Source organism: Porites lutea, chromosome 10 (genome assembly GCF_958299795.1).
Source record: "Porites lutea chromosome 10, jaPorLute2.1, whole genome shotgun sequence".
In the NCBI taxonomy this organism is placed as follows: Eukaryota; Metazoa; Cnidaria; class Anthozoa; order Scleractinia; family Poritidae; genus Porites; species Porites lutea.
Window position 1 is genome coordinate 22663494 of NC_133210.1, and position 15281 is coordinate 22678774.

General features: G+C 37.6%; 1 protein-coding gene across 2 annotated transcripts; it reads right to left on the reverse strand.

Annotated features, from left to right (window-relative positions):
* Positions 1 to 1707: 1707 nt before the first annotated feature.
* On the reverse strand, positions 1708 to 5662 carry LOC140950540 (aristaless-related homeobox protein-like). Of its 2 annotated transcripts, none has more exons than XM_073399781.1 (3): positions 5242 to 5662; positions 3116 to 3366; positions 1708 to 2380 (listed from the first exon to the last, which is right to left on the reverse strand). In XM_073399781.1, exons 1-3 carry the CDS (start codon positions 5399 to 5401, stop codon positions 1904 to 1906), a joined length of 888 nt encoding a protein of 295 aa, XP_073255882.1. In that variant the 5' UTR covers positions 5402 to 5662; the 3' UTR covers positions 1708 to 1903. The 2 variants fall into 2 exon arrangements, with proteins under 2 accessions (XP_073255882.1, XP_073255883.1); XM_073399782.1 differs by lacking the exon at positions 5242 to 5662 and adding an exon at positions 3702 to 3811.
* Between the last annotated feature and the right edge of the window lie 9619 nt (positions 5663 to 15281).

Sequence of the window (15281 nt, forward strand, 5' to 3'; positions counted from 1 at the left end):
TATGAAATACAAAAATTGATGCCATTATTACATTCATTTTTAAAGTTCTCTTCCATTCACTAGAATAAAGCAAAAAACTAACTTGGACGCAAGTAAGTTAATAAGGATGATACTAACACAGAAATCATTCAGGATATAACCTCTAATTAAGGTGTTTCGATATAGTTTTTCAGAGGCCATACCGATATTTTTCAATCGCTTTAAAAGTGATTTTATCCTTGTCTGATAGGTATATAATTTTAACAAATGATTGACTATAGGTTGAAGTTTGTCAACATGTAGGGTTTAGTAAAATCGATATTACTATGACAACAATAAACAAAATCTTTGAAACTGATAAACGCCTAATTTTGCGCGATCTAGACCAGCTACTGAAAATCTAACACTAGGAACTTAAAGTTTGGTGTTAAGCAAATAACCTCCCTAAGAAATAAAAAATTCTGTATGTTTGAATTCGACTAAAACGAAAATATATTTCAAACCTTAAATTTTCAATAGCCGTGATAGATTATTTAATAAAAACGTTATAAATGACTCAGATTATTCCTAAGTAGCCTCATAATGCTGAGGAAAAAGCTCGGAAATTTTGGTGTATTTTCGTTCTTGCGATCTTAAAAATTAACCCGTTTTCTCACCACCTGTTGAAGTGCAGCTTTATTCAAAATTTGGAATTTCAGCACTTTTTTGTACATCTCTGAAACGACGAGAACGAATTTTTTAAAAATCTCTTCAAATAATCTTCGTAATGTATATAATAATGTCTGAAACTTTTATTAAGATCGATTCACTGCAACACCTTGAAATTTCAAGACAAACCTATCCTACCAACCGGTCAAAAATCCGCGCCGCAACATTCACTGTTTTGACGTTATGCTAATTTTTACAAATTAATGGGGACAATACATATATCCATGACTAGTACATTTCAGTGTGAGTATGGTACATAATATGGTCAATATTTTACATTCAAAAGATGCGTTAAATTTAAACTAAATTGTACTAGTCATGGAGGTATGTGTAGTGCGCATTATTTTGGAAAAATTAGCACAACGTCAAAACAGTGAATGTTGTAACGCAGATTTTTGACAGGTTCGTAGGATAGGTTTGTCTTGAAATTTTAAGATGTTGCATTGCATCAATCTCAATGAAAGCGTCAGGCCTTATTAAAGACATTATGAAGATTATGTGAAGAGATTTTGAAAAAATTCGTTCGAGTCGTTTCAGAGATATGCAAAAAAGCACTGAAAGTCTAAATTTGAAGGAAGTTGCCCTTAGACAGGTGGTGAGAAAACGGGTTAGTTTTCAAGATCGCAAGAACAAAAATAAACCAAAACTTCCTAGCATCAAAAGCCGATGATATTAAGCAGCGTTCTGATGCTACTTAAGAATAATTTGAATCATTTATAACGTTTTTATTAAATAATCTATGGCGGCTATTGAAAATTTAAGGTTTGAAATATATTTTCGTTTTAGTCGAATTCAAACAGAATGTTTTACTTCCTACGGAAATTGTTTGCTAAACCCCAAACTTTAAGTCCCTAGTGTTGGATTTTCAGTAGCTGGTTTAGGTCACACAAAATTCGACTTTTATCAGTTTCAAAGTTTTTTTTTTATTGTTGTCAAAGTAATATCGATTTTAGTTAAAACTACATTTTCACACATTTCAATCCATAGCCAATTACTGGTGAAAATTTTATAGCGATGGCCTCTGAAAAACTGTATCGAAATACCTCAACTCTGGGAAAAAAACACATCTTTGTGGCAATTTGCTATTCAGCGTCCAAAAATGAGATAAAAATGTTGCCTCTTTTCTGAATTTCTGTTTGTTGTAGGGCACCTATAGCCAACCATGTGACTATTCGTTTTCGTTATATGCTACTTTTATTTAAGTATATTTGTTCTTTTATTTCCTGCTAAGAATTTGTACAAGGCTCATTTGGTGTTCTTTGGCGCGAAGACGAAGGGAAGCGATGCTTGATTCTCTGCTGCCATCCCTCACTATTCCGCCGTTAAGGTCTGGTACGCCCTCTATTCCACGCGTCACCTCGTCAATGCGATAGGGAGGTGCTAAAAAGCATGGGCCGCCTGCTGACATGCCACAGGAACAAGCACATTCCCGAGATTCGGAACACGGAGGACGAACAATGCTAGGAACTGTGGAGCGAAAGCATGAAATGGATTGTGGCGACGCCGGGTAAAACTGCGAGCAAATATCCCTGGAAATGTTATTCACTATACCAGCAGTGAACGGCTGCATCGGGTAAGGCGTGTTAGTCTGGTGTAGCCAAGGAAAGACAAGACCATGTCCCGGCGGAACTGCACCAAACGTACACAGCTTTTCTCTCTTTCGCCACTTTGCGCGTCTGTTCTGAAACCAAACCTGTCAAACGAAACAAACGATTAGTTCATCCTTTGTAGATTAGAAATTATCTGTTTACAGTGTAACATCCAAATTTTAAAAGATGCAATGGGGTTTCTTCGTGCATTTAGTAAATACAAAATTGTAAATGTGCCTTTTTTCAAGTATAAATGATAAAAAATTCTTCCTAGCGTTCGTTAATTTCTTGCGGCCATTGTCTGAGAGGCATCACTGCCGTTTCTCAGATTCCAACATTAAATTAAATGTCTGAATTTCAATTGAAGTCCGACAAATCACAATGAGATGCCTTTATTACAAACGCAATTTATTTCGTGGATTTATGGATCTTTAATTGTCAAATAAACTGCTTTTAGACACGCACCAATTTTTTTATAACTACATGAGGTCAGACGATTGATTAGTTGATCAGTCTATCTTTCTTTTACCTCAGATATCATAATTCTTCAGAGATTTCGGATTCCATCATTAAGAAAACTACCTTAAATAATGAAGGACAACAATTGAGCTTGTTTTATAGGCTTCATTAGAATTAGATTAAAGTTGCGAGAGAGTTGCAAAAAACACGCCACTTGCAAGTGCATGTCGCAGACATCAAACTGTTACTCAGCAGTGCTGAATGCGGCATTAAATTTTTAGCTAAACAGAGCACTTTATAGGAATTTTACGCCTTACGCCAGTGTTCAACCAGGTCTGGTAACTAAAGGCCTTCGAATCAGGTTATGAAGCGGCGCATACCTGAATTCGCGCTTCAGTCAAACCGAGCTTTGCCGCTAACTCTTCTCGTGCAAATACATCAGGATATGGGGCTTTATCAAATGCTCTTTCTAGTTCTTCAAGTTGGTATTGACTGAACGTTGTACGATAGCGGGTTTTCTTCTTTTTCGCTGCATTTAAGCCATCTTCAGGGGATAAATTCGCTTCCTCGTCTTTCAACACTTCAGCCTGGGATGTTTGCTCACCAGCTGCCACCTCAACGCCGTTTTTCTCTGAAACAGACAGAAATACGTTGTACAATATATCAAGAAAAAGAGGAAAAAACGTATTTACAGCTGTTACAAGTAAAGATTTAGCGTTCAAAATAATTTTTGTACATATAACATGCAGAATTTACGTTTTCTGAGCCAAAAGTAAAACATAGCATGAAGTAATTATAAATTTACCATGTTTTACCCATTTTCTCGTGTACTGACTTAAAAAGTCCTAAAGCGTAGTCAAATCAGTGGTCTGGTAAGCTGTGCAAAAGGAATTGTTTTTAAACTGACTAGTTATTACCAAACCACCTAGTTAACAACTTATATAAACTAACGTCTGAAAAACTAACCGGTGTTAAAATTCATTTCGGGCCACCCGTAATCTTGATTCCGGCAACTCAACACGATTTGGCTTAGCGATGCTCTGGCTTTGAACTGTTCAAAAACAGATGGAGGAAGGAGTTTTGTGCTTTCTCTTGGCGTGACGGGAAAACTCATAAACTTTTAAGAGATGTATTTCATAATTAGCTTTTAACCCAATGAAAACACATCAGCTTAGGGGTAAACAGATATCACTTCAATTTAGTATATTTTACTACTCTTCTTTGCCATATTGTCAACGCGATTTCGTTTGCGTGGTAATTTTGCTTTAATACTATGAGAAAAAAAATGAAAAGCAGCAATTTTATACATTCGCTTTGTTTTGTTGCACGACGAAAACAGCACAGCAAGCGGGGAATGAATTTCCTTAACTGCAGGATTTTTAGATTACGATTTGGCAAGCCGAGCACTTGAAAAATAACCTCGGTAAGGTTTTATTCAAATAGACCACTTTTGTATAGCAGCCAAAAGTAATAACTATTCTTTCATACAAATTGATGTAAATTGAATTGAATATTAGCAGTTATTAGAGGCCAGATGGTAACAGCTGCTTACTTAAGTGGTGACTAGCCTTAATAAAGTTTACAGCAAGCAGTTTTCTGCGCCGTGCATGAGATCAGGAAAGTTCTGGTTTTTTTTAGATGGGTCAATTCACTTTCACTTCTTTACTGCAATATTAAGAATTAAAAAAAGAAAAAAAGGTATCCGCATGTTTTTTAATAAATAACTATAATGGCTAGCTGGATACAGAGTACTGAGGATAGAGTTGTACAGTGCCGTTATCTGTAAAATCCACCAGTTCACAAAATTGTGTGAACAATAATTGCATTGGCTATTGCTGTTTGGCTACAGCCTTCTTTTGACTTCTATCTCTACCATACCTAACCTTACATAATTTCGCTACAATTTTACCACAAAGGAAAAGGGATCTTGACCAGCTGAGGTAAATGTTCTTCTTTTCCTTTAGAAGCATACTGGACTAGTAACTTTTCAGGAAATCATATCTGAAGTCAATAGTAGGCAATTCGGCTTGCAGACTAAATTGCTGATAAATCTTGAAAACTCTTAGCTGTCGGATATTTGAGATTCACGTGGTATTAAGTTGAGAGACAACGAAATTTGATTCTCCATGTTACCTGAACTTCAGTTCATGTTCATTTTTTCTGAACTGGAAGGAAGAATTAGAAAATTTCCGGCGAATTTTCTCCAACAGAAAATTCGAGGGTGGACTAACTTCTGTTAAGGCGAGTATTTTGTGTGAGGCGGTTTAGTTTGCGTTTGTTTATGATATGGTACAGAGAATCGATAGAAAATGAAAAGAAGCTATGCTGCATATAGAACGGAAACGTCTCGTATTTCTGGCCAAACTATATACCGCAACCGCTAGCTTTCAGTAAGAAGAACTTTGAAGTCCTTTTCAAAACTTGTCTGCTTTTAAAGTGAACAAAGTGACGCCATACAAACTATAAGCTTCCCTCCAAAACAGTCTGACAGTTTTCAACAAATTACCTTCTACAGCTTCTTGATCCGTATTTTGATCGCAGCTTTGACTATTTATCGACTCGGTTTCAGTAACCAGTCCAAGAATGTCATTGATAGTATATGAATTGGATCGTCCGGTTCTTTCCGGCTTTGGGTGAAAGCTCTGATCGTTGTGTCTCGTCTCCATCCAGTTACGGTCCTTGTTACCAGTTTGGGTTTGTGCCTTCGTTTAACGAACGCGCTTTGAGTGTCCGGTCATAATGATAGAGTTAGTTTTACATGAGGTGGTAAACCCGCAGGGTGATTTTTCAAGCCTCACAGTGACCGACTGGCTAAATTAAATTGCTATTATTAGCAAAGAGATCCTTACTTGGCGGTTTTCTTTTGGCTGAAAATTGGCTTTTCACAACCAATCAAAGCATTTATCGCCGAACACAGTTATTGGCAAAACATTGATTCAAGCAAAATATAATTAGAATTTATTAACATTAATCCCTATCTAGATTAACATAACAATCCTATAGAACTCCAATAAAGACCTAATTATATCAACATTAAACTCTTTTTATGAGATACGAAGGTCACAATTTACAACAACAGTGCTGGAGGCAAAGACTTTTGTGTACAACGAACTTATAAACTTTCCCTCGCAGTTAATAGTACAGATTTCAAAACTTTTCGGCCTAGCTAGACTAAGTTGCCATGTTAGATTTATCGTTATTTGATGCAAAGCAAAGCAAACAAGAAAAAGGAGTAAGGAAAATTCGATATAATGAAATTTACACATTTTTGATGAAAAGTAATTGGTCGTAATTGCCGCCATCTTGCGAGTGTCATGGAAAAAAATCATTTTAATTAACACTGCCTTTCTTTGTCTGTCATCCCTATCAACAAATATTTTCAAAGTTATCAGGTTTTCTTAGAGTACATATGAATAACTGGTTGAGTTATCATTTCAGATTTAAGCGTGTTACCGTAAATTGCTCTAGCTTATCTAGTTGCGGCATCAGCCTGTTTTTGCCGTTCATAAAACTACTCAAAAATGTTTTACAGTGAACGAAAGCCAATGATATGAGGTAACGAAACGACGAAAGAAAACGGAGCATCATCTAGGTTTGCTAAATTCAGTCGGACTATTCTTAGGTTTCTTACTCCAACGACTAAAATAAATAAAGCCCTTAAACATTTTTAAAAGCATTTTTGCCGCAGATCCGTGTGCAAATTAAACGATCAAAACATTTCAATCGCAAGTTTTAAGTGGAAACAAACAAACTCAATGTCCTCAATTTGTTCCTCGGCGGTTCAGAAAAAAAGAACTCATTTAAAGTTATTATTTTATTACTAACTATCCACACGAGAACCTCACAAGAAGAGAGGGTTAATCTTCCAACTAAAGACGAACTTTGAAATTTGCAATTTCGATATAACTCCTGAAGCAGTTTTCTTTAGCAAAGAAGGAAATTAAAACAAGGGTGGCTTAAAAGAGATTAATGCAATTAACGCTCTTTATCGAGCAGCTCGAAGCGACTTCGTTAGCTTCCAGAAGAAACTGTCATTTGCAGGAAATTAAACCAACACGGACCAACGGAAATTTGTTTGGAATAAATACGGTTAGAATTTTACAAAAGTGCAGAAAACATTCCTTTGAAAAAAAGAAATATAGAAAAAATGTTGAAGGGACTAGCTTGCGTGTTTTCGACGGGACTATAGATGTTATTACGCCGGTATCATCACGACGGTTTAGCGTGTTTTGTCGAAACTTTCACCGACCTGTCAAACTCTATTGATATGTAATTAACCTCTTAATTAATATCATCTCCTAATTAGAAATGATTAGAAGAGGCGAGAAGCCGCTCGTGTTAATAAGATATTCCTTGAAGCAGTAGCAGGAAATTGTAAACAAACGATATTACATAGCCGCAGGACTTCACTCAAACCTTGGAAGGCGCGCGACCACAAGACAACAAACTTAGTGTTAGTAGGCAAACAACCTCAAGTGTATAAGCAACGAAGCTAAAGCTTAAATACCTCAATCGGCAAGTTTGAAGTGGACAGTTATTATTTTACAAACTAATAACTGTTGTCGCTAATTAGTCTGTCTAACTTGAGACAATTTAATTGTTGCAATTGAAAAACCCTTCTCAATCCCACCATACTTCAAGCATAACCGCTTTCGCTTTAGGTCATACCGGAGTTATGAAAAATTTAATCCAGTTAATAAGGGTTTTTTATTTCTTTCACTGTAGCAAACCGATCGTGACAAACAGTGGTTATCATTGTCGCTGTACTTTTCAGTTCATTCACTTGCATGTGGCTTTCTAAAGGAAACAATTTCAGGCGCTACTGAAAGGTACTGATCACTACTGAGCACTACATGTACTTCTTTCAAGTATGAAATCTATAATATATGCCATTTCGACAATCATTATGGGCTCTTTAATCTGTGATAGTAAATGTTTCTCTTGCCATTATTCTGGATAAAAAAGCAATTAAATAGCATGGTCTTATGAAAATTTTAGGTGCTCGATCATTAGTTATGTGAATGGAATGTGACAATGACAGGAAAAGACTAATGGTCATGCAGTGGACCAATTTGTCTTAAGTGCATTTTAAATATTTTGAATAACAGTTTGAATTTCGTCGGGTATTCTCAAGTTCAAGAGGGAATGTTCATGATGAACATTTTATTTTCCTTGCTTTCATCAACTTCCAGATAAAAAAAAGTCAAGCAAGGGTCATGAAAGGTCGACAAAGGTGATGCTCCTCTTTTAGCAGTGCAGTTGTACCTCTCCATGAGCAGAGCTCCTTGTTTAGTATCACGTATGTTATTTTATCAAATACTTTTGTAATTATTTTTGACTCCATACCCAAGGTGCATATCTACAGCATATCTATACAGTTTTTTTCTCTCACTCTTCGATCCGAACATCCCAAGGTGCAACACAGTTGATTATTTATCAGCAGTTTTTAACTTGACTACCCTTTCCGGGAAATGTTCACACCACTTGCTTGCGTAGGTAAACCGTTTGATTAGACAATTCCCTATGTATAATTCTTACTTCTCTGTCATGTCGCTGCTCAGCTCAATTTGAGCTAGTTTAAAACACTCGCAGAAAATCTGACGGACAGTCTCCTCCTTTGTCCCTCCCCTACACATCATACACAGCGGTGAGACATCTTGTTGGTCAATAAGAGCGTTGGTTCTAAGGGTTTGTTCTTGGGCAGCTTATCCCTCCGTTTCCTTTGAAACCAGTCCTAAGAAGATATATTCTTTCCTCTACTGTCTAATTTTCAAATAAAAGCTATCTTTTACCTCAGGTAAGATTTCTAAAATGCCACGGAAATAATTAGAAACCAATGAAATAAATGATATCATTAAGCAAACGATTATCTCGATTTATTATTTTCTTTTACATTTAGTTATCATTTCCTATTTATTCTAACCAGATACGGCCTCAGTTTAATACCACATATTCGATAGTGGAAAACATTTCACCTCCTTAGCTTCGTCAAGAGCCATTATGGCTCTTGGCTTCGTAAATTCAGTTCATTATAAATTAAATATAGAGAATGAATGCTGATTTACTGGATGTCGCAGCATGTTCTTCATTTATTTTTGGACCGGCCATTTTTTGCTAAGTGGAGAGGGCATAAAATTATCACTCGGGGCTCTCAACCGCCGTTGACGACGTTATGGTATTCTGTATAATAAGTTTTTCTCATTTTACCGAACCATTTCTTTATTAGTAGTAGAAAAAATCCCCGAAGAGAGGATAGCTGAAATTTTAACGATTCTTAGACAGGCAAATGAATTTAGGAAAGGTTTTTCACGAAAGGGAAAAAAACGGAATTAAAAGGTTTGGGTTTGGTTGTCTACTCCTCGTCTGTTGCGTTTTTTTTGTGTGTTAAGAAGTCGTTAGCTTTCTTTCAGACACTTTGTTTCGAAAAGTACACTGAAACAAAGCCGATATATCTTTTCAGACTGAAAACTGTCTGAAAGAAAAAAACGACTTGAAAAAGTTCCTCGTCTACCTAGAAGTAAATAAATATTGTACCTCAGGGTCTATATAAAAAATCTCTTATCACAATATCTGAGAATATCTGGATGTAAAATGCGTGTAACGTTTATCGGATAAATGGGATTTGCATCTCTACCGAGAGAAAAGATATCACTGCATCGAGAATGTTTAAAGTCATAATATGTCATATGAAATCCGCCTTTTTTAAAAGTAACTTATTATCTTATAGCATAAGGCTTTTCAGCAACAGATAAGAAAAGAATTAACGACAAACTAGTAATGGTCTTCCGAATTCGCACGGTGGATATCATGGGAAAGCAAAGACAAAAAAGAAGTAATTTTATCTGTTAAAAAAGTGGTGAGCAATTTCGGTAAGATTTTATATTCTAAATCATATCCGGGCTGTTGCTTTGTCGTGTTAATAGTTCTTAACTTCAAAAACTCGTGACATGCCTTTTGTTATATGATAGTAAAAATCTTTTAGCTCATTTCGAGCTTAAATGCACCTTTCCTTTGTTTTGAACAGGTTGTTATTTTCTAAAAATGGAAGAGCAGGTCATTGAGGCAACTGTTTCACTTCAGTGGGCAAGTGGGCAATAATGACCTGCTGGTTCTAAATCGATGGAAAGGTGCATTAAATCGGATAGTGCCCTCGCTCCTCGGCCTTCTTGAAAATAATAACCTCGTGCTACGCGCTCGGTCATTACTCCTAAGAAGGCCTTTGAGCTCAGGCGTGATCCTTTATCTAGCATAGTACTTAAAATTAAAATGAGCGTCTCAAACAAATTTGATCTCATTTTTTGACAAAATACCCTAATTTAAAATCCATTACAGTAAGTAAACATTTCCTATATTATTCACAACCCAACTAAGTCATATTATCACAAAGAATTATTTGTTCTGCTTTCAATAAATTGACCGTGACTGGTAGTTAAATTTATGAAGCTGTAATTTTTCGCCTTTATAAACTTAAAATAAATTGATTTATCCGTTTGTGCAGTCTCGTAACTATCGTTAAAACTTTGTTAGTGATAATAATTTTAAACAAAACTACAGAAAGCAACGCTAATTGACCAATAACGAATGCAATATGGAACCATCTGCGTCTAAGTTATAAACCCGTCCAGACAATAAAACTCTTTTAGAAGATGCATTAGTTTCTTGTCATTAGTAGTCTATAGCTTACAACAACACTTGTCAAACACAGAGTTGATTGTAACGTGGTGTGATATTACTGATAAAAGTAAGTGTTCCAGAAGTCTCAGAGACTGAACGTCTATACCATTCCACCACATTTCCATAATGTTCGCTTGCACGGCGATAATAATGATATTTTATATTCTCGATACAGACTTACAATAAATGGTCATAACAAGATTGTTGAGAATAGGTTCAGCGAATGCAAGTAACGGCTTTAAAAATTCACATAAACTTGGTTTCTGTCAAAAATAGACGCTCCACGGACACACGTTAAAAAGGTTCTCTTACCTGCTGAAATATAGGCTTTGTAACTCAGCGTTTCACGATTAAGGGTAATATTTTGGCTTTATGTGGTTGCCTGTTAATTTCTCTCCGTAGCGATTAACGGTGAATTTAGAAAAAAAAGTTAAGTAAAAATAAATAAGCACTTCCACTTACAGAATTACCTCTACGTTCTAAGCCAATACGAAGGCAGGTTGTAAGGACATTGTCATATGATAATTCAACTTATAACAAAGGGCAAACTTTCTCAATTCTGATCTGCTAATAAAGACGGCATTTATTTTCTTAAGGCGGCTAGACTGGATTTTTTAGGGAGTATACTTCCCCAATTTGAGCGTTTACTACGTCGGCATCATCAAAATGCCGCGTTTGCCTAGCTTGGCTCATAAAGCGTCTCTTATGCAGGCTAACATGCCTTTCCTTTGAATATAATATACAATGCCTTCTCTTAGTTCCGTACTTATTTCCCCAACACCATCGAAAGAAACATTCGACATCCCAAGGAACCAATCAACAAAACATCCAGATTCTGGATGTTTTGGTATAAGCAGCGCTATCAAAGGGATGGCACTCTGGTCCACAGGCTTTTCGCGCAGGTCACTTTTTAAGGCTTGACTCAAACAGGAAACCGCGCATGGAAACCCTCTGGCACCCAGGGTACGGTACCAGGATTTTTTTTTTCAGAAATCGTTTAACGGAGCTTATACCACCTCCGTTAGTTGCCTCGATTATGGCAAAGCTAGAACAAATTGTATGAGAGCGTTTTGGAAACTTTGTATTTTGAAAAAAACTTTTAAGGGAATAAACATGCTGTCAACATAATTGGCTAGTATCGAAAGAAAATGATGTTCAAGTAGGCAAGTTGTCCTGGAGGCCTAAGTCGTTCTTGAACGCGGATTTAATTCTGAATGAATGTTCTCGGAATCACTTATGTGTGTAAACGCATGCGATTCCGAATACTCTTCATTGTTTAAGGTGGCTGGACACAGTTTTGGGGGCGGTCAGCGGTAAATCGCGTGACAGCGCGTGTTTTAAATAGGAGACAAACAAACACGGCGGCCGCGAAAAAGCAATGGTACACAGAAGACGATTTCACAAAATCTACTCATTAAAATTTTGTGATATTTGGCAGAATTTTTACTTTTATCGTATTTTAAACAATGAGAACTTCAAAATGGCAGTTGAACAGACTAATTTTGTGACACATTTGATAATTACAGTACAATTATATTATTGATTATCTGAAAACCCGTCTGTTAAAATTTGGTCAAATAAGTTTCAGATGGTAATGATTAATTATAGTAAGCTGTGTGCAAGTTTATAGGAAAATCTAATGAGCGAATTTTATGCAAACTGAGCAAAAGTGAAATTTTAAGGTTGTATTCAATCCGCTTCATGTTGCCATGGAAACTATGAAAACGTCAAATTTTACCTGTCAATCAAAATCTTCAATCAGTATATTTTTCACTCTCCAAGTTTCAGCTTGTGAGCTGCAACCTTTCTTTTGCCAGGATTTGGCAAATGACGTACATTCACAAACTGCCAAAACTGTGTTCAGCCACCTTAAGGGGTACGCAATGCACGTGTCAATTTCTAATTATGCCGGGACAAGACACTGTGGGAGCGTATATTTGTGTGAAGTGGAGTTGGACGTGGATTGGTAAAGTAATCATGGCTGTAGTTTGTTAATCAGTGATACTGGTTTCTTGTAGAATTTAATATGAAGTAATAAAAAATATTTTTTTAGGTGGTAAAAGTGAGTTTAGTTGTTGCGGTGAGGTAGTTGTGGGAGTACTAATTTGGTTACGAAGGGATAGTTTGGCTACAGTAGGTTGAAATGAGAGATCTTATCAACACTTGAGAACGTACCTATACCTGGTTTTTTGAAAACTGGGCTACTAAAAAATGTCAGTCTCGCACTGATTGGTAATTTAATGCCCCTTCTTACTGAAAAAGTAAAGTCTCGGCTCAAAAAGAAATTCTTGAATATACGAGTTCCCATTTGATAGAAACGTCTCTCTCGAAGGTAACAAAAGTGAAGCTCTCCCCATTAGTCTGCAAAAAAAGGCATTTTAAGGAAGAATTTTAGTGTTAGCGTCACCGATTACAAAGCCATTTCCCCAATTCACCCCATTTTTCATTGCCACTGGTCCCCCAAAAACAATCCAAACCAACATTGATCAAGAAAAACAGGTCCTATAACCACCAATTTAACTGCTTGCTGACTTGGAACACTAGCAACAGAGTGGGTCATTGCTTGCATGCAAACAGCGAAAAAAAAAGGCATAACAATGCATCAAACTTTAAAAACAATCCCACCCCCTGGAATTTGACTAGGATACCCCAAATGCATATCAGATGATAGCCCTGTGTGTTTGTGATAGCCCCGTGTCTGTGCAACAACATGACACTTAGCTTAACGGAGGCCTTCCTCAAAAAAAATTACCTGGCTCAACAAGGGCAACAGACCAGCCTGTTGCCCATCTCGTGCATTTTTCCGGTATTTCCACTGATTTCTGTCAATTCCAGGAAGTTATTTGGAGCCAATGGTTAAGAGCTGAGGGTGGTTAGTCCTGAAGAGGGACATTTTTATTTGTTACAATAGGAGCATCCCTCCCTTAAGCAAATTATGCTTTGAAAGATTGCCTGCAATGTGCTGGACCTGACTTAAGATTTCAGGTTTTCAAAACTCCAGGTAGAGTTTAAAAGATTTTAAAAGTTGTTAAGCTTTCTGTTTAGGATTGTTCTTCGGTTATTTTTGATAATATTTGTTTGGAGAGAACGTGGATAAGGTGATAGTTCATTTGTTACAGAGAAGGGGGTATGAAGATGTTGGGGGGGGGGGCTGTGTGAGGGTGTGTTCGAGGGGCTTGGAAAAATCGGTGAGGTCAAGGGGCAAGGCGTAAACTCTGGCTATAGATCTAAGGGCCTGATTACATGAACCGCTTACTCGCTTTTCAGAAGTAGTATAGGAGGGATGTTTTACGCCTCTCTTTTGTGCAGGAATCTCATTAGCGTGCGCAGGAATACATTAACTAGGTGACGTCATAGGCTATTGTCTTGATCTCATGAATAAAAGGTGCGCAAGAATACATTAACTAGGTGACGTCATAGGCTATTGTCTTGATCTCATGAATAAAATGCAAAATTTTTTTACCCCGTTTCCCTCCACCACCACCACCAACGCCACATTTCTCTACCACCACCACCACCAAAATAGAAATGTGGTGGTGGTGGTGGTGGTGGAGGGAAAACAATAGAAATGTGGTGGCGGTGGTGGTGGTGGAGGGAAAACAATAGAAATGTGGCGGTGGTGGTGGTGGTGGAGGAGGGACAACAATAGAACTGTGGCGGTGGTGATGGTGGTGGTAGTGGTGGAGGGAAAAAAATGGAAATGTGGCGGTGGTGGTGGAGGGAAACGGGGTAAAAAAATTTTGCGTTTTATTCATGAGATCAAGACAATAGCCTATGACGTCACCTAGTTAATGTATTGTAATGTATGCGCAATGTGCGTAATGTAATGTATGCGCAAAAAGAGGCGTAAAACATCCCTCCCATACTACTACTTTCAGAGATCTCGGTACCTTAGTTAAACGCAACAAAATTAAACTTTGCGATTATACGACAACCGAGCCAGCCCGGTTAGCTGGTGTGTCGTGTGGAAATTTTCGAAGCAATCACGCTTTCCGGGCGGCCCAGCCAATAGACCCTTTCGACGCCTGTTACGCAGGCTAGAACCAAGCGAGAAACAGGACAGCAGGTATGGCGGCAGGTAGCAGGTATGGCTCGCTTAATAATAATTACATGTGAAAATTGTAACCACCCTCGGCGATAACAATTTTTAAAATTCACCCCCACTACAACCCCTTCTACACCAAGTCTCTTCTTCCATCCTTGGGCAATGATTTCATAAGCTACAAGATAACGGTAGTCAGCAGCGTAGCGTGAAGGTGCACTCAGCGGGAAGAAAAGTTCGCGCGCCGAAGGCGCCTTAAACCTGGAGGTGTCTGGGGGCATTCTCACCCAGAAAATTTTATTTTAGGGTCTCGGAAATGCCATCTCCTACGTTTTCTGCAGGACATTCTCAGTAAATAAAGACGAAGGAAAATGCAGGAATTAGTTGTTTATTTTATCCATCTCTAGTGTTAGCGTCAAGGTACAGTGTTTACGACAAAAAGGGGTAAAAACAGTGACACCATCAAGGTTACCTGAGCAACCCATTTTGTTCCTGAAAAAGAACCGCCAAAGTTTATTTCTCGTTTTGAAGGAAACGTGGATTTGCTTCAATCATCAACTTTCACATAGAAGGCCAGTTCTGTGTCTTAATATTTTGACCCCCCCGTCCCCTCACATTACGTGCATTTTCAAAATTGATCCCTCAAAATCAAGCCTCTTAGAAAATTGTACCCCCCTCCGAATCCCTCGCCCCCCCGGGACGTAATAAACGATCGGTCCCTTATGGTGAGTCGAATTGTCACGCAGGTTGCTCGTGAAAGCTTTGGATTTGCCGCTTTTGTGGTTAGTGTATGGGAGAATACGACTTAACCCAAGGGTTTCGAAAAGAAC